This window comes from Plectropomus leopardus, chromosome 15 (assembly GCF_026936395.1).
Source record: "Plectropomus leopardus strain MGB_pleo_1.0 chromosome 15, ASM2693639v1, whole genome shotgun sequence".
NCBI lineage: Eukaryota > Metazoa > Chordata > Actinopteri > Perciformes > Serranidae > Plectropomus > Plectropomus leopardus.
This window is the reverse complement of record NC_142190.1, coordinates 2,606,642-2,630,750: the sequence shown is the minus strand read 5'-3', so window position 1 is coordinate 2,630,750 and position 24,109 is coordinate 2,606,642. Positions and strand designations below refer to the sequence as shown.

The window sequence follows — 24,109 nt, the reverse complement described above, 5'->3', positions numbered from 1 at the left end:
AGAATTTTACCTGAATCTTTTTCTTTTTTATTTTTTTATTTTTTTTTTTACTGGTGCTGTACTTTTAACCTGATTTTTAGTGTCTTATCTGTTCACTTTGTCCAAAAAAAAGAAAGAAATCCAAAGATATTAAATATTAATTCAAGTTTTATTATCTATTGTTTTATTTAAAATTTTACCTACCTTTTTTACCTTTTCATATGTTCAGTTTGTCAATTAAAAATTGAAATAAAATAGGAAAAAAGACCTGACTGCAGGAGCTCAGTCCAGCAGAGGGCAGCGGTGCAGCATTTAGGATCTAAGCTGCCGTGAAAAGCCGCAGAAGAAGCGCGGACAGGGCGGGTGTTAAGCGTGAGGTTTTGGGAGACTTGTGGGACAGACAGCAGGGGGAGGAAGTTGTCCACAAGGAATTTCAGGCAGTAATGGAAAATCTTGACGTTCAGGACTTCAGTTCACAATAACTTTACCTCAGCTGAAGCAGGAAAAAGGCGCAGCTCCGGCTGAAGTTTTCGGCTGAGTTTTACTGGAAGTTAACGGTGAAATCAATCAATGACTTCTGCGGACAACCGAGCGGGACACAGACACGGAGGGGGGACGGTAAGTCAGGACACCCGTCCTCAATGTCTCTACCGCGGTTTTACAAGTTTTGTATGGAGGCCCTGAAGTGCCGAAATGTAATATTTTATTTATCTCGCGCGCACATGTTGTTATCTTGTGTGTACTCGTTATTATATAATAAGATGATTAGAGAATATCATGTGCGCGCAAGATTATAAACTTATTCCTATAAGACAATTATCTTGTGCGCACAAGATAATAACTTGAGCTCACAAGATTTTAAAAACCCCCGAATATAATAATAAAAAAATAGTTTGTTTTGTATTCAGTAGCTTTGTAATTAAAATGTTTAATGAACCTCCGATCAAATAATAATACCGTAAGATAACGTTTAATATGCCAGATGAAAATAGTCCCTACAATAAGTAAATAATTTCAAAAATAGGTGCTTATTTATTGTGGCATTACATTTCAATAAAATTATTCATATGATTTCATGTGAAGTAAATTGAAAAATAAGCAAAAATAAAGTAAATTTGGCAATATAAATATACCTTGCTTGAGAAAATTACTATAAACTAATAAACTATTATATGATTATTCATCATCTGTTTTTCTGTCAGTTAATCTATTCATTTGGTCAACAAAACAATGAAAAACAGTAAGAAAAGCCTGTTACAATATCATAGAGCCTAAATTAACTTAATCAAATTAAGGTTTTCAGGGACATGGAAAACTAGGAAAGGTCATGGAATTTCACAGTCATTTTTTGAATTTCATTGTCGGTATTAAATTAATTGTTCCATTAATCTTCTGTGAATAATCTTCCATGTAATGTAAAACAAACATAACCAGCTATAAAAGGTTGAAAAAGTTGCTTGTTTAATTTCCATACAACTATACCGTTTTCTTTGTGCGAAACATTGCGCATGGCTAATTAATTTTATTCTACATTCATGAAAAGTTTTAAAATTTTGTCAACAAAAATGTTTGGGAACCTAAAAATGTCGTTTTGTCCAACCAAAATTTACAAACCCCAAAGTATTAAAAGATACGACAGTGTAAGACCAGCAAATTCTCAAATTTTAAGGCATAAAAGTAATGAATTTTCATAATTTTTCCTTAACAAAATGAGATAAATGTTGAATTCCTTATTAAAATAGTTGCAGATAAATGTTGTTGTTGATCTTATAAGTGACAAATTGTTGCCGTTAAGGTTGCCGGTTACTGAAGTCTAATTATTGCAGGACACTTTAAAAGGTGCTAAAAGCAAAAGTTATCGCAGCATACAGAAATGTCTTAAAAACACTTCAACGTTTCATGTCGATGTGGCTCAAAATATTTAGACAATGGCAAATATTCGAGCCACTTTGCACGTATATAAAATACAAACATTCATTAAATTACCAGAGTTTGGTGTCGGAACAACAGGACAGAATTAGGAAAGATGTGACAAAAACACAAAGAAATCAATATGGTAACGCATCATTTACCTTTATACGATTTTTGTACGTTCATTATTTATTTACTGCGTCGTAATCTAACATGCGGCTATAGTTTGGCCCCTGTGACGAGAGTTAAATGTAATGTATGTGTTCGACATGTCGGGCGAATGTAACGTGTCCTCAGATGTTATTTGTGTAGCATTAATGACATTAAGTCTCTTTAAATGGTTTAACGTGACCTTGCAGAATGATAGGATGTAGCCTACCTGCTGTTGGATTAAATGTGTCTGCACAAATTTAGTAGCTCAGACTGTTGACAGTCGTCAGGCAGGTGGCAGGCCGTGTGACCTTTTTGTTTTTTACCAAACTTTATTGACACAATGAAACTTACAGCGGGTTGAGCTATTCCAAAAACAGCAACAAGACATTTATGCTTGAGGTGGTGTTCAGAACATAATACAATAAAAATAATAAAAAATAAAAAAATAATTATATAAATATAATAGATGCTATAATAATAATAATATTAATAACAATAACAATAATAATAATAATAAGAATAATACTAATAATAATAATAATAATAATAATAATAATTAAACGGGGGGTGGGGGGGTGGGCAAAAAACAATGATATGAGAGACATAAATATTCTAAGTAAGTTAAAAATTAAATAATAATAATAGTAATAATATTAATAATGAGGACGATGATAATGATAATAATAATAATACCTCTAATAAAAGTAAATTACAAATAAAAATATGACAGTATTTTAAGTATAATATAAAGACATAATACAGGAGAACTGAACAACAAAAAAGTATATAAATACTAAAAATAAGGGAGGAAAACAAAATAAAACAATGCAATGAAAAAATTCAAAATAAGTAAAAAAAATAATAAATAAAAATATAAATTAAGGCTTTAGTAACACAAAATATGACAATGCCATGATAGAGACATAATATTCAGAATAAGTGAAAAAAAACAACAACATAAAATAAAGAAATAGAGATCCAAGTTAACAACATGAAGTTGAAAACATTTCCACCCATATGCCTTTACTTGACGTGACTCGTGAACGGTCGGCTCTTAATCGTAATATCACGTTCTGCCTCGTTCACGCAGGCGAAAGGATTCGTACAGGAGCGCCAGCCTCCTCCGCCGTCTCTAAATGATTCGCTCGAGGGAGAAATTCAGGCCTTCCTCATCGATGAAGAACAGCTGTACACCTGCGACGACCTCACCAAAGTAAACCCAGTGACGCCATCAACAGGTAAAAAATTCAGCTCTCTACATCACATGATAAACAGCAAAATAACAATAAAAAATAAAATAAAAAAATCACTCCAAATATATGCCATTATATGTACAAAATAAAATATTAAAAACACATGTTGGCATTAAGTGACTGATAAAATGTGACATAAAGTGATATTTCTTTTTAATTTTATTGTTTATCTTTTAAATTATTATATTTATTTATGTAAAAGGGACAGTATAATGAATATCAGTAAAAAAAAAAAATACAAATGTAAATATGCCAGAGTTAATAGGACTGCTAATTTACATCTGTCGTCTCTGGCATTTATCGTTTTATTAAGTTCCCGTTTTAATTCACTTTCTTATGATTATTTTCTCTGTAAATATTAATATATTTTATCAATGTTTAGATGATTTTATTATTATTATTATTATTATAGTTTTGGATATATTTTAAATGTATTTCAAAAGTTTTATTTTTATTTTTTATGTATATTTAAATTATTAAATTTATTTAATGTTTATATTTATTTATGTATTATGTTATTATATGAAAATTACTTATTTTCTTTTTCCATTTCTTCCTTTATGCAAATGAGAGGGCTGTAAATGTGTCATGTGGTAAATTTAAAAACATCATAGATCATCATACATATATGAAGCAAAAGGTAAATAAAGACAAATAAAAAACTGAAATATACATTGCTGTCACATTTGATCGGTTAAGTCCTACATTTATCTATTGATATTATTTCTGGCAGATTTAATGGCATATTAATTAATTTATTTTGATTTTGGCAGCTTCTGTCCTCCGTACTGCATGTCAGCGAGTGTTTAATATCAACTTTATCCTTATTTACAAAAACACAGCCAGTTTGACACAGTGGTTTCCCGCTCGTGTCACCTTGAACTGCAGTATTTGCTGTGCGATGTTTAACTACGTCAAGATTAAGTCTGCAGAGATGATAAAAAAATGAATGCATGAATGACTGCTGTGCTGCTAAAATGAGAGAGTCGGGCTGGGCGATAAAACCATGATATCAACTGCGAAATAACTTTTCCTCCATTGAAGTATGAGACTCCAGCCATGTTTTGACAGACAACACCAACAGCTAATGACAATAACAAGTCCCCAGCACGGACATGTCCGTCAGTCCCCAGCGCGCGGACATGTCTGACATCCCACTCCAGCGCTGGGACGTGTCCCACCGTCCCCAGCTTGGACATATCCGACATCCCGCTCTGGTGCGCGGACATGTCCGACAGTCCCCAGCACCAGCCAGCAGGGGCTGGCTCAATTTGCGGCAGCGGCACCTAACTGTGGCACCTCGTGTGGCAACCTCAGATGCCGCAGCTAGGTGCAGCAGTGGCAGCAGATGCCACTGGTTGCCGGGAGGTGCCAGTGCGTGCCGCGGTTTGGCGGTTTTTAATATAGCCTACTCACAAAATTAATATATTACAAGGTGACAAAATTATCTGCAGCAGCGGAAAAATCCGCCGAAAAGGGGACACGAGGATGATATCAGCTTCCTCTCATGTCTCTCCGCTGTGTGTGTATTCACAGGCTGTCAGCGCGCACACACTCATTTAAATATTTATATTTACATTTATAAATATAATTATTTCCTCATTTTTTAATTTCCAGATTTATTTCAAAGCTACATTTATTTCATGGGCATATTTATTTATTATTTTTTAAATTTATTTAATACTGAATTTAATTTAAATCTATTTAATAATACTTATTTTATATAGACAGTCTTATTTTAGATGAACATGTCTGCCATTTTAATATAAACTTTAATCAGAAAAATATTGGTTTGTCTGTTCTTTTTTTTTTTTTTTTTTACCGTTAATGCGTTTTAATGATATTGAATATTTTCCTGTTGCAGTGCTGAAATGCCTGCAGGCCAGGTACAGTGTGAAGGTGTTTTACACCCACGCTGGCTGCACTCTGGTGGCTCTCAACCCTTTCCAGCCGATCCCGGACCTCTACTCTCTGGACGTGATGAAGGAGTATCACTGCGCTCCTCAGCCTCAGGTACTCACTGCTCCCTCTCACCGGAGTTCAGAACATTTTTATTTTATTTTTTCAAATATTTATAGAGAAAGATGTACAGAGATGGGCTATCTCTTGCACTTTCAGGGCGGTTTTAATTTTTTGTATTATTTTATTTTATTTTTCAACATTTAGGGGGAGAAACAAATTAAGTGGGGAATGTGGATTTTCCCTGGTAAATTTTGGACGTCAAACCCTTTTTTTTTCTGTATTCTCAGATATTTTTTGCACAAATATATGGTGGACAGTCATGGCATTTCCTGCTTTAACCGTGCGTCGTTACTTTATCTTCTTTTAGTATTTTTTCCGAAGGCATTTTTGCTTCGATGAGTAACGTTCTTGCAGTTTTTCAGAATAAAAGCCCTTTGCCTCTTGCATGTGTTCTTCAGGATTTTTCCCCCAAAATCTTCGCCTGTGCTTTCAGGATTTAACCATGCATTGATGCACACCTACAGGAAGTGTGTCAAGGATCAATATTTCATAAATATGTCTGATGTTTGCCAACTTTGCAGAGTTTGAAAGTGCAAAGAAGAAGAAGCGTTTTCAGACTGGTGAAACTCTGGATGCTCTGTGAGGCTCTGACGGCTCTCTGCAGCCTTAATCTCAAAAAGTGTTGATGTTTTTATTTATTTTTGGTGTTTATCTTTTCTGTAAACAGGAGTTCAAACCTCACATCTTCATCGTGGCGGAGGAAGCCTACAGGAACGTTCAGGGCCAGCTGGAGCCGGTCAACCAGTCGCTGGTGGTCAGCGGTGAGAGCGGAGCGGGAAAGGTAAACGATTGTTTGTCCGTCCATCCCGGGAGACGCATCCCTCCTCTGTTTCTTTTTCTCAGCTTTTGGAATAAATTGCACCGATCAGGGTTCAAAGATTTAAATAATTATTAAACGTGTTCAAAAACAGCATAAGAAAAGAGATGTTGCTCCAGGTTGTAAAGGGTTAACTAGTTGGTTAATTGGGGGGGAAAAAAAGAAAAATCGATGAGAAAAGTATTTGAAATGTGTTCATCAAAATATCTTTGAGTTTCAGTCAGAGTCATTTGAAGATGTTGCACACTATAAACATTTGACGAGCAATTTTAACCATTTTCGGACATTTTTGGGTTAAACTGTTGATCGCAGAGTGAGAACAGACGAGAGATTCATTGAGGAGATCGTTGTTGGTTGCAGCCGTGAACAAAAGTGATGGATGATTCTGTAGAGACGACCTTTATCGGAGCTGTGGTTTGTCTCTCTGCAGACGTGGACGTCTCGTTGTCTGATGAAATACTACGCCACGGTGGCGGCCTCGTCCTCGGTGGTGCAGAGTCAGGACACGGTGGAGCGCATCGAGAGGAGAGTGCTGGACTCCAACCCCATCATGGAGGCTTTCGGTAACTGATAACCGATCAATGACGCGTCGTTAATGCGAAAATAACCTCTGTGGACGCTCACTCAGTTAACTCTTTACCCGCCGTGTAGGAAACGCCTGCACGCTGCGGAACAACAACAGCAGCCGCTTTGGGAAATACATCCAGCTGCAGTTAGACAGGTAACATGCACCTGATTCCTCTTCTTCACCTGAGATACAATCAGTGCAAGTTCATGGTCAGTTTAATCTGTACCATTTTATTTTATTTTATTATTTTTATTTTATTTTATTTTATTTTATTTTATTTATTCTTTTTTCATTTTAATTTAATTTAATTTAATTTAAAAGAATTAAATTAAAATTTTAATTGAACATTTTTAGTGAATTTTATTTTTGTTTATTTATTTGTTTATGGATGTCTGTTTATTGGTTTTTTTAATAATCAAACAGGACAGATTGACCATGGATTACAGAGAATGCCACAGAAATGTGAGAAATTCACATATAGACACAACAACAACAAGATAATATGCATTATGAGGTATAAATGTTCATTAAAACACAGGGTTGCTTTACATGTTAATTATTTTCACCACATTTATGATATGACATGATTGTGTTATTTCAAACCTTTCCGTAACTTAGTGGACTGACTGGAGACTCTTAATTTTATTTATTTGTTTCATCACAACATCTGAGTTTGAGTTCTTGTTTTATTTATTTATTTATTTATTTATTTATTTTCTTTATATTATTCCTAATGATTTGATTTGATTTGATTTGATTTGATTTGATTTTATCCCACTGTTTGTTGGCCATAACTCATTAGAACGGCAGTAGAATCTATATTTTATTTATTTATTTTATCATAGCGTTTGAGTTTGATTTTTTGTTTTTATTTATGTATCTTTTTATTTATATTATTCATAATGTTTGTTATTTTTATTTATACATTTAATTATTTATTCATTTATTTTAAAATGCCAGTAGAATCTGTATTTTATTTATTTATTTTATCATAGCATTTGAGTTTGATTTTTTGTTTTTATTTATTTATTTTTTCTTCATAATGTTTGTTATTTTTATATATTTATTCATATTTTAATACCACTGTGTGTTGGATGTAACTTATTAAAATGGCTGTAGAATCTATATTTTATTTATGTTATCACAGCATGTGAGTTTTAATTTATGCATTTTTTTATATTATTCATAATATTTAATTTAATTTTTTAATCCCACTGTGGGGTGGGTGGGATGCTGATGATTGTGGCATACTGTATTGTAAACTATAACTGAGTTGAATGTTATTTTTCACCTGAAGGAGTCAGCTGTTGGTGGGGGCGTCTGTGCAGACATATTTACTGGAGAAGACCAGGGTGGCGTGCCAGCCGGCGAACGAGAGGAACTTCCACATCTTTTACCAGGTGAGAGCGGCGCTGAACCTCATTTTGATATCAATACTTTATATACATATATATATATGTGTGTATATGTATATAGTGTGTGTGTAGAGCAGGTGTAAATGCTGATTTGGTTTCTCAGATGATGAAAGGAGCCACAGAGGAGCAGAGGACGGACTGGAAGATGCCACGCGACCAGCGTTTCGTGTGGCTGCCAAATTCTGAAAAAACTGTTGAAGGTTGGTGTTTCTTTTTTATTTAAAAAAAATGTATTTGGACATTTATTTAATAGATTTTTTCACTCATAACTCTTCTCGTGATGTTTTCAGAGGACTGTTTTCAGGAGACTGTGGAGGCGATGGTTCATCTGGGCATCAGTGCTGAGAGACAGAGACAGATATTCAGGGTGAGTTATTCTTAAATTTAAGCTGCTCGGTTTATCATTTATGAAAAACCAGAAACATTTAATAAACACTTTATTACACACTATAATGCAGTTAAAAGTAAAGGTAAGCAGAAAGAGTTGGTCTGTATTCGGGACACATTTATGCCGCTCATGGCTGATGAAACAAGTAAAACTGACTGAAAATGAAATATTATATGAATAATATGAATGTTTTAATCCTGCATTTTATTTTATCAAATTTTATCTTACCTTAATACTTTGATATTTTTTCATATTACTTAAGTGTTCTTTTTTATTATTATTGTACTGATAATATAATTAATAATATTATTATCATTATTATTACTATTATTATTATCCTTATTAATATTATCATCATCATCATCATCATCATCATCATCATTATTATTATAGCTAATTTTTTTTATTTTGTCTTTCTTTGAAAAATTAAAATCTAATTTCTCTGACTGATTTTTCCAGATATTATCAGGGATTCTGCAGCTGGGAAACGTGAATTTCTCGTCCTCATTGAACGAATCTCAACCCTGTGACCTCGACAAACTGTCCGAAGGTACTGAATATGATTTTATTAAAGATATTTTGTCAACTCTTATTAATCACTTCCAGCTATTGTTTAAAATATCTGTTATTTCTTAATTTTCTTGTACATTTTACGAATTTCTCGCTAATATCTGCTTCATTTGTTTTCAAGTTGCTCATTGCCTTTTTCTGTTTTTGATAGAAATCAAGAAATTTTTATTATTTTTTTCTTTAATATCTTTATTTTGTCTCATACATAAATGTGAAAGAGACATTATGATGATTATTTTCATAAAACATAATAATTACTATTATTATTGTTGTTGTTATCATTATTGTTAATAATAATAATAATTATTATTTTCTGACTTTAATCTTCCGTCTCCTCACCAAATCTTCACATATTTGTTTTCGAAGTGAGTAAAAAACGATGATGGTGGTGACTATATTTCCCACCAAAAAATTACTGTTTTTTTTTTTTAATATGAAACTAAAATGCTCATCCTTTTTAGTCGATTAAAACTTTGACTAAAAAATACAGGATGTTATTTCATGTCATTTTTGCTATTTTTATTTATTATTATTTATCAATTTTATCACTATTTTAATTTTATTTATTTATCACAGTACAGCACTTTGATCAGCTCTGCCTTTTTTAAATGTGCTTTATAAATGTAAATTTGGATTGGAACTAATTTTATAAAAAAAATAAGGACATTTGACACACAAGTTGGACTAAAATAAATAAATTTAAAAAATAAATTAATTAAATTAAAAAATAAATACATTTAAAAAATTCAAATTAGCACTTGTTTCATGTACTTTCAAGTCTCAACAAACATTAAAAAAAACACGTAGTTAAGCGTTTTCCTCTCCCTGTGTGTCAGACTTCTTGCAGCGGGCGGCTGAGCTGCTGAGCGTCTCCGCTGAGGAGCTTCACGTGTGTTTGAGAGTTCGGACGCTGAAGGCGGGAAAGCAGAGCGTGCAGAAGCCGTGTTCGCAGGCGGAGTGCAGCCTGAGGAGAGACTGCCTCGCCAAGGTCATCTACGCCCAGTAAGGATTTGATCTGCAGATAACAGCAGCAGTTTGGTGGCGTGGCGTGGCGTGGCGTGGCGTGGCGTGGCGTGGCGTGGCGTGGCGTGGAGGAGGACTCGTCACGTTTGTGTGTCTGTTGTCATCAGACGCTCCTTTAACCACAAACAGTCAAATGTGAAACCGCCACGATCTTCTGTTTATAATCAACAAACCATCTCATGTTTACAGCGTTTCTGTCGCCGGAGAAACCTGAAACGTTCGTGTCTTTTTCCAACAGATTGTTTGAGTGGCTCGTTACGTTCATCAACAACAGCATCTGTGCAGAGAAATCCGTGTGGAGCAACTTCATCGGTAAAAAGCTTGTTTTTATTCAGCTGAGTACGAACACGTATTTATGTGTCATTTCTCTTTAGTCTGTTTTATAGCATGTAGGTTTCCATAAACAAGGTTTTTTCTTTGTTTTGTTTTTTTTGTACATAATTACCAGTTATAAAAAATCAACAAATTCAACAAAAAAAGACAAAATGACGGTATAAATATAAATAAAATCATCAGTCATGATATACAGATATATAGATTATGTACAGAGATAATAGTACAAACGATAATACTTTATTCATTAAAAAAAACATAAAAACTTTTCAGAAATGTACTCAACATTCAGGTACAGAAACAAGAATATTAATATTATTTTTATTATTAGCATTTAAAGAGTTCACTCTGCACTTTGACAGATTCCCTTTTTTAGTAATTAAGTTTGAGAGTCTTAAAATATTCTTAAAATTCACATTGAAAAACATTTTTTTCCCTTAATGGATGTGAAATTCACAGTGTAATAAACAGGTTTCAATCAAATCAATGGTTTATTTACCATATTCAGAATTTAAAATGGTATTTTTACACACATACAGGTTTCATATTATAATTATTTTACACAAAATATAATCTTTCATTTAACTCCAATTAGTAACTGAATTTATTTATAAACAAATAATATAAATTCATGAAGATTGTGGTTCGTTACTGCAGAAATTTACATTTGATTTTAACATTTTAGAATTTGTAGAAAAACATATTTTGGTTATGAAACAGTGTAAAAATGTTGATGTGTGCTTTGATCTTATTGATAATTCAGAGTTTATGCAGTAACACTGCTGCCGTCCGCCGTCACTAACTATAAATAAGTACTTTTACTTCTTTATATGTAAGGGATTACCTTTAGAGTAAGTCGCAGAGACAGATGTTGATGTGACGCCGGCTCACTCGGTCGTGTCCTCTCTGTGACGCGCAGGAGTTTTGGACGTTTACGGCTTCGAGTGTTTCCAGGTGAATAACCTGGAGCAGCTGTGCATCAACTACGCCAACGAGAAGCTGCAGCAGCACTTCGTGGCTCATTATCTGCGAGCGCAGCAGGTGAGCGCGTCCTCGCAGAGACTCCGGAGGGACGAGCGTCTCCTTCGGTCTCTGTGAACGGCTTCTTGTTCGTTATTTAACGTGCAAATGTATTTGGTGCTTTGATATTCATGTTTGTTCTTGCAGGAGGAATACGTGTCGGAGGGGTTGGAGTGGTCCTTCGTCAAATACCAAGACAACCAGAGCTGCCTGGACCTGATCGAGGGGAGTCCCGTCAGCGTCTTCTCGCTACTCAACGAGGTACGCGCGCAGTTTTCTCGATTATTTATTATTATTATTATTGATTATTTAATTTTCTAAATTATTATTTTATTATTATTATTATTAATAATAATTATTATTATTACTAAAAAAATACATACATAAAAAACAGGAAAAGAGACAATTCGGGATCTGTTTTCAACGAGCAACTCTGGCTGACTGTTTTTGCTCGTCCTCTATGACTGTCCTCTATCTCTGTCCTCGACCTCTGTCCTCTATCACTGTCCTCTATCTCTGTCCTCTATCACTGTCCTGTATCTCTGTCCTCTATCTCTGTTCTCTATCACTGTCCTCAACCTCTGTCCTCTATCACTGTCCTCTATCACTGTCCTCTATCACCGTCCTCTATCACTGTCCTCTATCACTGTCCTCTATCACCGTCCTCTATCTCCGTCCTCTATCTCTGTCCTCTATCACTGTCCTCTATCTATGTCCTCTATCACTGTCCTCTATCTCTGTCCTCTATGACTGTCCTTTATCTCTGTCCTCTATCACTGTCCTCTATCTCTGTCCTCTATCACCGTCCTCTATCACTGTCCTCTATCTCTGTCCTCTATCACTGTCCTCTATCACTGTCCTCTATCTCTGTCCTCTATCACTGTCCTCTATCACAGTCCTCTATGACTGTCCTTTATCTCTGTCCTCTATCTCTGTCCTCTATCACTGTCCTCTATCACAGTCCTCTATGACTGTCCTTTATCTCTGTCCTCTGTCTCTGTCCTCTCTGTTTTTTGTCTTTTTTCTTCCGTCCATTCTTTAGTTTTCTCTCAGCTGATCCTCGTCAGTATCGGCCATAAATGCGAAATATGAGGTCAAACTTAAAAACATGTTTTTTCCATCCCTGTCCTGTAGGAGAGTCGTCTGAATCGAGCCTCGGATCCGAAGACGTTCAGGGTCCGTTTGGAGAAGGAGCTCAGCGACAACGCCAACATCAGCTGGGACAAGTTCAGCACGGAGCCGCACTTCACCGTGACGCATTACGCCGGCCGAGTCCGCTACCAGATCCACGGCATGGTGGAGAAAAACAAGGTGTGTGAGAGAAACGTGTCCATCAGCCACGCAGATCCTAAAAAACCTTTAACCCTTTGAAACCTGGAGCAGCTGGAGACGCCTTTGACACGTATGGAAACCTCTGAACTCAAAATCGACGCTTTTTTTTGTTGTTTTTTAAAAACAGGGAAAAAAGACATCGGGCAGCTTTTTATGAAACGTTTGACAAATTGTAAAATTTAGTAAATTTACAACAGTGATACTGATGGTAATGGAGAAGAAACCAAAAAAAAGCAATCCACCTCTGGGTAAAAAAACAACGAAAATTAACAAACTGTAAAGATCATTTAGAGTTAATATTATTTCAGGACCGCTTTTTAAATTGTTTTTTTAATTACTAACTACTTACTAACTTATTGATGATTTTTGAGTCATTTCTAATTTTCCTCCTCTCATGTTTTTGAAAGAAATCAAGCCAGTTTGCTCGGGTTTCAAAGGGTTAAAGGTAGTGACTTTATTTATTATAAAATAACGGTATAAAATGTCTACAATTTATCTTTCAAACGTCTTAAAAATGCTAAGACATGGGCAGAAAGTTCAGGAACGGTGCCTTCTAAAATCTCAAAATAATTGGTAATCTCTATTTTTTTCTTTTTTTTAAAAGTAATTTATGTTTTTACTTTTATTTATTATATCATAAACTATATTTTCTAGGTTTTAGTCATTGTAAAATTATGTTAAATTTAATTTCAAGTGACAGTAAAACAATAAGATGAAGAAGTCTTAAATCTGACTTGTGTTTCGCCGTAGAAAACTTGTGAAATCGTGTTTCTGCTCGACTCTGTTTCAGGATCCGGTTCCTCCGCAGCTCATCGACCTGCTGCAGAGGTCCGACGAGCCGCTGCTGCGCCACATCTTCACCGGCAACGAAACGGAGACCCCGACGAGCCGACCCGGGCTCAGCAAAGTCACCGTGGTCTCCAAGTTCAAGGTGAGAGCCGTTAACCCTTTAACGCCTGAATCAGCATCAGTTTTCTTGTGCTGCGTTCAGATGCCTTTTACCGGCATTTACACCTCTGAAATCTGAGAAAACTGGGTTGATTTCTTTAAAAAAAAATGGGAGAAAGGCAAAGAAAATGCAAGAAATGTCAGAGAAAATGGAAATAAGTAGAGGGGACAGGAAAATGAGCTTAAAATCTTAAAATTAGGTCAAAAATGTCCCGAAAATTCTTTTATATATATATATATATATATATATATATATATATATATATATATATATATATATATATATATATATATATATACACACACACACACATACACATATATATGAAAAGTGCTAAAGTAAAGTAAATATATATATATATATATATATATATATATAAATTAATTTTACTTGCTAAAATAAAATAAAATAAATTAAAAATTATGTATTTTTTATTTTATTTTAGCACTTTTTTAAACACGTCCAAAAGATTATTTTTTGTTTTAACTTCACTTGTTGCTGCTTTTATCAGGTCATTTTCTTTTAACGTTTTGCCATATCTTGTCAAATTGCTTATTGAAAAGAAAATGGTTAAAGGGGACAGGAAAATGACATGAGATTAGTTGGGGTCATTAAATATAATCGAAAAACTATGTGTGTGTGTGTATATATATATATATATATATATATAAAATATTATTTCTTCTCAGCACTTTTTTTTAGAATTTTCTTAAGATTATTTTCTTGTTCGTTTTTGTTTATTACCATTAGTTTTTGCTGCTTTTTTCAGGTCATTTTCTTTGAAGTTTTTAGTGATTTCTTGCAGTTTTTTAGGCCATTTCTTATTAAATTTCTTATTGCCCTCCTCCCATCCTTTTAAAAGACATTTAAATCAATTTTCTCTGGTTTGAAATGGTCAAAGCCTCCGTCTGCAGGCCTCCGTCAGCGCGTTGGGACCTGCATCGCTGATGTTAATGTCTGATTGCAGAACTCTCTGGAGAGCCTGATGAGGATCCTGCACACCACGACTCCGCACTACACCCGCTGCATCAAACCCAACCCCGACTGCAAACCGCTCACCTTCAAAAAGGAGGAGGTGGGAGATCTCCACGACAACAGTGAAATGCTTTTTTATTTTCATGAAATAAAACAAGTTTTTGATTTATATCTCCTTTGTGCTGCCAGGTCATCCTGCAGCTGGAGGCCTGTGGGATTGTGGAGACGATTCACATCAGTGCTGCCGGATTTCCAATAAGGTGAAACTTTCTGACTTTAACTCATAATCTTTTTTTTTTTTTTTTGACATTTTGTTTGGTTTCTCTTTTCTGGTAATTTAACAGAGTAAACCATTTTCCATTTTTTAACTGATTTAAAGCAACAACATAAAAATAAAAAACAAAAAACAATAAGGAAAAACAAAAAAATAATTAAATTGATTAATTAAAAAATATATATATAAATAAATAAATATATACAAATAATTTAAAATTTCAAAATTAAATACAATAGAAAATGCTTTTTAAAAAAAGTTTTTAAAATCATATAAAATATATAAATTTAAAATATATATATATAAAATAATCTCATAATCTTCAAGGACCAATTTTCACATGTGTTTAACTAACGGGGACAATAATGTCTGAAATGTTTTTCAATCATCGACCTTTTCCTCTCTGTTGGACAGAATTCCCTTCAAAGGCTTCATGCAGCGTTACGGACTGATTGCAAAACATTCAAATTTGAAGCCCGGGAGTCGTCGTGCCGGTGAGTGCAGTTTGTTTTCGGGTGGATTGAAGGTGAATTTGGGCGTGTTTGCTTTGAACAAACAGTGGTTTTATTTCCTCTCTTCAGGTCTGCTGGTTTATTCCTCTCTTCCCTCGTTAGTCCTCTTAGTAAAAGTCATCCTCTGCTCTTCTGGGGGGTTTAAAAAACGACTTTCTAACAAAATTTGCAGCTTCGTATGAACTTTCCAGGTAAATGCACCTGCATCCTGATCACTCGCTGCATGGCTAAAAAGCTCTGACGTTTCTCTCTTTTCTGAAACTTTGCTCATATTAACTCGTGTTTAACCCTTCAGGCACGCTTTAACATCACACGCACTCTCATCGCTCTGCACTTTGAAAATCGAGCTTTAAATAATATTATACATTAATATTATTTTCTGCTTTTATTGAGTTTGTTTCTGATCATAAACGTAACTCTGGTTGTGTGAATGTTTGAGGAAGCTGCTTATTAACCTCAAAGATTCACATCAGCGTCTGCGGAAACGTCTCTGTGCTCTCACGCCGAACAAATACTGTCTCCACAGCAGGGACGCTCAACCCTAATTCTCTCAACCTTAACAAGGGGCCACTATTGCAAAATGACAAGGGGCCAGGGGCCAGTCGCAGCTCCGTACATGTTTCTAGGATTATTGGATATTTCTCAGATTTAAGACTTTTCTTGAATTTTTAGGACTTTTTTTTCCAGGACTAAAATGACTCAGATTGTAGTGTTTCTCGGATTATAAGACATTTCACAGATTTTTGGAGATTTCTAGAATTTGACGCCATTTTTGCTTTTCTAGGACATTTCTGTCATTTTAAATTTGTTCGTGATTTAAGTACATTTCCTGGATTTCAGCATGTTTTTAGGACGTTTCTAGGATTTTAGCACATTCCCCAGATTAAAGGACATTTCTCCAATTTTAGGACATTTCTATAGTTTCTGGACATTTCTAGGATTTAGGGATTTTTGTTAAATTTTTGGACATTTCTTGGATTTTAGGACATTAGGGTCTTAGTTAGGACCTATGTTGACACTTTTTTTAAAGATTATTTTTTGGGCTTTTATTGCCTTTAATTGACAGGTCAATGTGAGTGCAATGGGGGAGACAGAGGGAGACATGCAGCAAGGGGCCGAGGCCGGATTTGAACCCGCGGCGAGGATACAGCCTCTGTACATGGGGCGCTGCTCTATCCACTGAGCCACCGGGCTCCACAAGCTCTATTTGATGCTGTTTTATGTCTCTGACACCTTACGGAGACTAAAAGTACAAAAACAACTCAGAGTGTGAGTCACTTTATTTTTATTGTGAGTTAGAAAATGGTTGAGGGGCCACTTTGCACCCCAGCAGGGGCCAGATTTGGCCCGGGGGCCATAGGTTGAGTATCCCTGGTCTGAGCATCAGAAGCGCTTCTCTGCCGTTATCTGCATTATGTCTCATTTTATTTCGTCTCCGTCTCAGATGTGGACGCCGACAGCGTGGACGTCCTGCGGCGAGACGTGCAGCAGCTGCTCGCCGTCGTGTTGCAGCAGAAAACGTTTGACGGAGAAAAGCAGAAGTCGTGGGCGCACTGCGGACGCACCAAAGTGTTTCTCACCCAGGCGATGGTCAGTCAATCAGAAAAACTTTATTGATCCTCGGGGTTTGTTGCAGTCGCTCTGATGCCGAGCTCAGAAAATTAAAGGACGTAGTAAAAATTACCAGCACAAATATAAAGTAGAAATACAGTAATATTAAAAACATTAACAATAGTATGTAAAATATCAAAAATTATAATAATGTGCTGAGTGTGTAAAAATATAAAACTATTTGCTTTATGCTACAATACGATGGACCTCATGCGAGTCACGAAAGACGAACGCATTTTCTGTTATTTTTGCTCGTATCCAGGATTTATTTATTTTGTTGGCTTGAGATTTTTTCACAAAAGTTTTCAGATTTTTGTTCTTCCAGAGTGGTCGAGAGAAAAACGTCTCGCTTTCAAAGTCCACAAAATGTTTTCCAACACAATGAAAAATAAGTTTTACATTTGAGGAACATTTAAAAATTCCTGAATATCATATAATCTAATTAATATCATGTGTTAGAGTAATTATAATGACTGCATTATTACATTTTAGAGCTAAAGAAATATACTGGCTGCATTGATTCCAATTATTTAACTTACTCTGCGTCCCTCTGCTAAACTATGCTGAATGTAATTAAGTATTTTTATTTACTCAAGTACTGTACTTCAGTACTTGAATTTATGTTACTTTTATGTTACTTCAGTATTTTTTTACTCATGCCACTTTCTACCTGTACTGTAATATTTTACTTTTACTGCACTACTGTTATTAAATAACAACTTTACAAATTCAGATTTTTGTGCAAAAACCAAAAACATGAAAATATTTAAGTTGGCAGATAGATAAGTAATTGGCAGATATTTTTATAATTATGTAAGTCACTTAAAAAAAATCATAATTCAAGCTTGTCATATGTACCAAACGTATGAGGATATTTTCTTTTCCTTTTAATTATTTTGATTTATGACATTTAGATATAGTTATTTAGTTACATATATATGTCTATATATATATATATATATATATATATATATATATATATATATATATATATATATATATATATATATATATATATATAATTATTATTTTTTATTTTAGTATTTTTTTATTTATTCTGTATGTTTTTACTGACTTTAATTGACTTTGTTTTTGTCTCATCTTGAGTATTGTGAAAAGCGCTCTATGAAAAAATGTATTATTATTATTATTATTATTATTATTATTATTATTATTATTATTATTATTATTATTAAAGCCTTTCTATAGTTCGATAGATTTATAGATAAATAAGTGAAATACTCACACAGTAAATAAGAGGTAAATGAGAGAATAACAGCACAATGTAAAGTAGTATTACAGTATTACAATAGTATTACAAGTATTACAACAGTAAAACAGACTAAAATGTATAAATAAATATTTAACAGATAAATAGATAAAGTTCAATTAAAAGCCAAACTAAAAAGGTAAGTTTTGAGTTAATTTCATCGTGTGTAATTTAGAACAGAAAATGCCTGGAAATGATTTTTTTAAATATTGCTGAGCTTTTCTGATTAGTCGTGTTGTTATTGACCTAAATGGCGTCTTTTTTTGGAGCGCTGACCTTTCCCGTCTGTCGTCTCACAGCTCGACCTGCTGGAGGATCAGAGGAGGAACATCCTGTCCCGCTGTGCCTTCTCCATCCAGTGCTGCTGGCGGCGGCACCAGCGCCGCAGACGCCGCGCCCGCCAGCAGTCGGCCACTCTGATCCAAGCAGGTAAACCGTTAAAGCCGCCGTCAGTCTGAGTCTGAGCTGGACGCTTGCAGCCTGACGCACTTCAGATCTGATTAACTGTCGGTGTCAGCTGCTGATTAGACGCTTCGCTCTGAATGAGAGCGCAGCCACACAGATTAACCCTTTAATATCACACACACGCTTATCGCTTTTCAAAATCACGCCTTAAAAATTATTATACTTTAATATGATTTTCTTCTTTCATGGAGTTTATTCTTTAACCAGCGTCAGTCCTGATCGTAAATGTCAAAATTCAGTACATTTCAGAATTTTAAGCCTTAAAATAGCAGGTTTTTGTCATGATGCCACTATGTATTTCAAATTTTAAAAATAATTATTTTCAATATACTACATGCTAAATAGATTTTTTTTCATGATCACAGCCTGATTGAATGATTTTTGTACTTTTGTTTTGGTGCAGTGTCTAATACTCACACTCACACCGCTCTGCACACAAAACGTGCCTTTCCAAATCAGGCTACAAAAATATTATACATTAATATGATTTTATCAGGTATTTTTTTAACCAGCATTAGTCCTAATTATAAATATCAAGTATTCATTAATTTTCGAAATTTTAACCCTTTAGATACCATGTTTTTGTCATGACACCACTATGTTTGTAGAATGAAAAAAATGAATTATTTTCAATATACTACATGCTAAATAGATTTTTTTATGATCACAGAGTGGGATATGTCAGTGATTTTCAGCAACATTGATTTTTATACATTTTTTTTTATGTGCAGTGTCAAAAACTCAGACTCAGACTGCTCTGCTTTTCAAACCCAGGCTAAAAAAATATTATGCATTAATATGATTTTCTGCTTTCATCAAGTTATTTTTTTAACCAGCAGTAGTCCTAATCATAAATGTCAAAAATTCATTAATTTTAGAATTTTAACTCTTAAAATATCAGTTTTCTTACATGATGCCACTGTGTTTGTAGACGAAAAAAAAAACACAAAAATATAGCATAGTGGAAATAGCATGTATTTCCTCCATATGCCAAATATGGTCAAAATGACCTCATCAGGTGGAAAATAGTCAAAATGACAAATTCAGAGTCAAAAGCCCAGAATGACACCCAGAAATAATACAAGTCCTGTTTTTCTGCTCTGATGGCTGTGGGATCAAAAATGTCAGTTTGAATGGGTTTCAATGGAGCATTTTTGGACCTGAACAGTCTGAATGTAACTATTTAGTTTCCACAGTGTATTTTAGACTTATTGTAGGAGCTGAGCTGCAAATTCACTGATTACACTCAGATACACAATCTGGACTACATTTAGGACACATGCATCAACACACACACAGTTATCAGAAAATGAAAAAGAATGAAAAACGCGTAAAATGCACCAAACAGTCTGTAAGGGTTAAATGTGCAGGTTTGGTGACGTGTTGAATGTGTTTCGTGTGTCCTGCAGCCGTGCGGTCCTGGCGTGTCCGGCGGCAGGTCCACAGGTGGAACAGAGCGGCTTCAGTCATCCAGAGCACCTGGAGGAAGTGGAGGGTGAGATTTGGAAAGAATGCGTGTTTTTGTATTTTATGTTTTCTGTTAACGAGCAGACTGGCTGGGATGAGGGTGATGAGCATCTTAACAAAAAAAGGCCCAAAAATGTGCAAAAACTTTGATAAAAGTCACAAAAAATTACCTGAAATAACTGCAAAACAAAAGTTGTTTTTTTCTGTAACATAATTTTAAAGGTATTTATATATATTTATCTGGACATTTTTCTCTCGTTCTTGTTTCATCATATCTAATAATCCCCCCGAGCTAATTTTCAGAGTGTGTCCTGGTCCGTTTCCTTTTTTTTTTGCCAAGTTGGTTATTATGTTTTTCCCGTGTTTTTGCTGGTGGCATCTCAACACAAGAAAACTGATATTTACATCAGTCAAACCATCACCAATAATCATCAAATCTGAGCAAAAGTTTGAATTCTCTCCAAAAACATGAAAAAGGCAAAATGCAAATTGCAAGAAACTGGTTAAAGGTGACAAGAAAACAAACTAAAAATTAACGTTAAAAAAGGAGAAAATTATCAGAAAACTATTTTTTGAATGAAAAAAAAGAATTATAATGATTATTAAAATGATATATTCAAAATGCTGCAGAATTTTTAAATTTTTAAAAGATGTTAGCACTTTTTCAGGTCATTTTCATACTTGTTTTTGTCTTTTACCTTCTTTCTTGTTTTTACAAATTTTCAGGTAATTTTATTGTAACTTTTTGCTGATTTGTTGCAAGTTTTTGGGTCATTTCTCGTGAGGTCGCTCACGCTTCTTTCCATGTTTTTGAAAGAAATCAAGCGTATTTTCCCAGGTTTCAAAGGGTTAATAAATAAATAAACAGCTAAAATATAAATCCCCGTGTTGTGTTTGCGTCAGGCTCTGCTGAAGTCTCTGGCTGAGGCAGAACTGGACGATGCGGAGGACCTCGCGGAGGAGGACGTCCCCGTGTTGAACCCCGTCGTCAGGGAGCGGGGCTCCGTGCAGCTCTCCTCCATCCCGGAGCCCGTCCCCGTGCGAGGGTGGCCCCTGGGCCTGGCTCTGGCCTCGGCCCCGTCCATCACCATGTCTCTGACCGCCACGGGCTTCCAGAAGATGGTGTCCGTCATGGCGTCCCTCAACCTGCCCTCCAGGAGAGGCGAGTACAAGGTGAAGACCAACCAGTACTCAGAGGAGCTCGCCTCCATACGGGCGCAACCGAAGGTGAGAGCGCTGACATCGCCGCGCGCTTTTATCATCTGGAGGATTTTTATGATGGGCCCATGGTCATGGAAAACCTGGGAATGTGTGCAAGTAGCAATTTCCAGGCCTGGAAAAGTTATACCCTAAAAGTAGTTTTGGAAAAGTCCTGGAAACCTGCATTATTAACATGATGTATTCAAAACAAATTGAACATTCAAAGATGATATCTGTTTTTATAGTTTCTGGCTGTGATAAATGGTGATATTTTTGGCAATTTTACAGAAAACAGGCATTTTCTTTAAAAATCACCAAAGATTATTTATTATTATTTATAATTTATTTATTTTTGCTAAAATATTTCCTTTAAAAAATGTCAAGCGTCAAAACGTTTCTTCAAAAATTGGGAACAAATTTTAAAGAAAAAAAAGCCCAAAAATGTTAATGTTAATGTCACATTTTTTTTCTTATATAAATCGGCAAACCTTTTTAAAAAAAAAAAAAAAAAAAAAGTCTAATCTCAAAAAAAAAAAATCATCAGTATTTTTTCTTGTAAAATTGCCAAATAAAAAAAAAATCTTAAAAAGACAAAACATGTCTTAAAAATTATTATTCTTTAAAAATGGACAATAAAATAAATACAAAATACAGCCGTTTAAAGTTAGATGCTCCTCTGCAAAGGCCAGAATAATAAACTTAAGTCCCTCCTCACTGCTTAAAAAATGATTTGACACGCCTCCCTCTTTCTGCATCACCCTCAGGGCTCGGTAAAGCTGCACTGTCAGCGCTCTCCGCTGCTCTACGCTGACAGACAACCGGGCGCGAAGAGCGACGTGACGGGATTCAACGCCATCCTGCTGGAGAAAACTTTGTAAGAGTTTTGCGAAACACTAAACGCTGATTTCAGGGACGCTGACTGATCGGCCACTCGGGTGTTTTTACAGCGAAGCAGCTGCTGTTCTGACACAGAGGGACCAGAGCTGCGGTTTTAAGCTCGTTTTGTGTTTAAAGTGATTATTGAGAGCTTCAACCTTTTTTAAGAATGCCAAAGTTTATGCAAAGTTTGTCACTCTTTTATAAAAGGGTGCAAAGACCTGCAAAACCTGCAGCCCCGCATAATATTTTAACCTACGCAGAGGTCTGGTTAATTAATGTACGGAGCCCCTGAAGGGCCATGGCAAGATTTTATATTTGCTTTCTGTCACATTAAATTTTACATTTAATTAAATTATTATTAAAAACATAAATAATAATAATAATAATAATAATAATAATAATAATAATAATAATAAATTGTTAATATTATTATTGTTATTGTTGTTATTATTATAGTATTAAATTAAATTTACTCCAGGGAGTAAAAAAAAATCATTGTCTAATTAAAAATCTCTCCGGAAACACAGACCTGCACCTCTTAGGTAACAACATACATATAGAAAACAACAAAGTCACTGCAGGACATAAAAACCAGAATCTTATTTAATTTTGTCTCCATGTGTAAAACTGGAATTACATTTAGCACCTTAAAAAACTGAGAACTGCAGGTTTTTTGTGTCATTGCTGCCTCTTTTTAACATCTCATTTTTGATCAAAGTGCCTTTCTTAAAAAAAAAAAATCTACACTCAAATCACATAAGGGCAGTATATGTATTTATTTAAGGGTGATTATTTATTTGATTGTTTTTATAGATTTATTTTGGGCATAAAAACACATGGGCCAGATGCAGGTTAAATTGCAGATGTTATTAAAAAAATCAATTTTTTTATGGAAGCTAATTTCCGCCAATGTGATGGGAAAAATGGTACCTAAAAATAATGACTATGTGATGTAAAATAATGTCAATATTTTGACTTTGGCCTGATGGTGGTCCGAGTCGAAATATTTCAACCCCCAAACTATACCAGAAATGTTCAATCCCATCTTTTCTTTTTTTTCATCACACTGGCAGAAATGGGCCTCCGTATGTTTTGAGTGTTTTTTATGGTGGAGGAAAAATGTAATAAAGCAAATATTGCACATGTAAAGCACATATTGCACATTAAAACCACACACCTGCTCACAGACGCACGTAAACAAGCAGACGGTCGTGTGAAACGGGAAACGATGAGCCGGGTTTGTTCACGTCGCTGCTTTTTTAAACATTTTTATAATAAACCACTTCCTGTGTGGATTTTAATCTGCTGCAGTCCAAAGCATTAACCCGAGTACTGTAAAACATACCAAAGTATTTAAACACTAGTGTTTGTGGGAGAAATAAAAAAACACTATAGCCATCAAGTTTTATTATATTCATAATTTTTCATGTTTTTGCTATAAATAATGTAAAAAAAATGAATGTAACGCTGATGTTTATCATCTCAGATTCTGATCCGACACATTACCGACTGGACCAGCTGTTTATTCTTCATTTCTTCGATAAATAATTTTAGATTCACTGATTTTCGTCACTGAGACTTTTTGAGATCTGTTCTGTGGTACCAAAGGATCAATGTACAACTTGAAAAATGTTATTTAAACGATTTGTTGAAATAAATGTCAGTGTTATAACATTTTCTTCTCACTTCAGACTTTGTTTGCAAGATCGGCATTTCTGAAAAA

At 34.7% G+C, this 24,109-nt stretch overlaps 1 protein-coding gene across 1 annotated transcript; it reads left to right on the top strand.

The window, feature by feature from the left end:
- Positions 1-328: 328 nt before the first annotated feature.
- Positions 329-24,060, top strand: myo19 (myosin XIX). The gene is made up of 24 exons (XM_088088488.1): positions 329-597; positions 3,134-3,281; positions 5,161-5,309; positions 5,986-6,099; positions 6,566-6,698; positions 6,787-6,856; positions 8,001-8,103; positions 8,222-8,318; positions 8,409-8,485; positions 8,966-9,056; positions 9,913-10,078; positions 10,338-10,411; positions 11,352-11,473; positions 11,600-11,713; positions 12,587-12,763; positions 13,575-13,715; positions 14,701-14,808; positions 14,898-14,968; positions 15,397-15,476; positions 16,939-17,084; positions 18,675-18,804; positions 20,250-20,335; positions 21,211-21,534; positions 22,272-24,060. Exons 1-24 carry the CDS (start codon positions 550-552, stop codon positions 22,383-22,385), a joined length of 2,883 nt encoding a protein of 960 aa, XP_087944614.1. The 5' UTR covers positions 329-549; the 3' UTR covers positions 22,386-24,060.
- The last annotated feature ends 49 nt before the right edge of the window (positions 24,061-24,109 follow it).

Excerpts from the sequence above, each read along its gene's own strand:
- myo19 (XM_088088488.1), top strand. The coding sequence starts at position 550 with ATGACTTCTGCGGACAACCGAGCGGGACACAGACACGGAGGGGGGACG. Across the intron at positions 9,057-9,912 it reads CCTCGACAAACTGTCCGAAG|ACTTCTTGCAGCGGGCGGCT; the intron begins GTACTGAATATG and ends CCTGTGTGTCAG. Across the intron at positions 12,764-13,574 it reads GCATGGTGGAGAAAAACAAG|GATCCGGTTCCTCCGCAGCT; the intron begins GTGTGTGAGAGA and ends ACTCTGTTTCAG.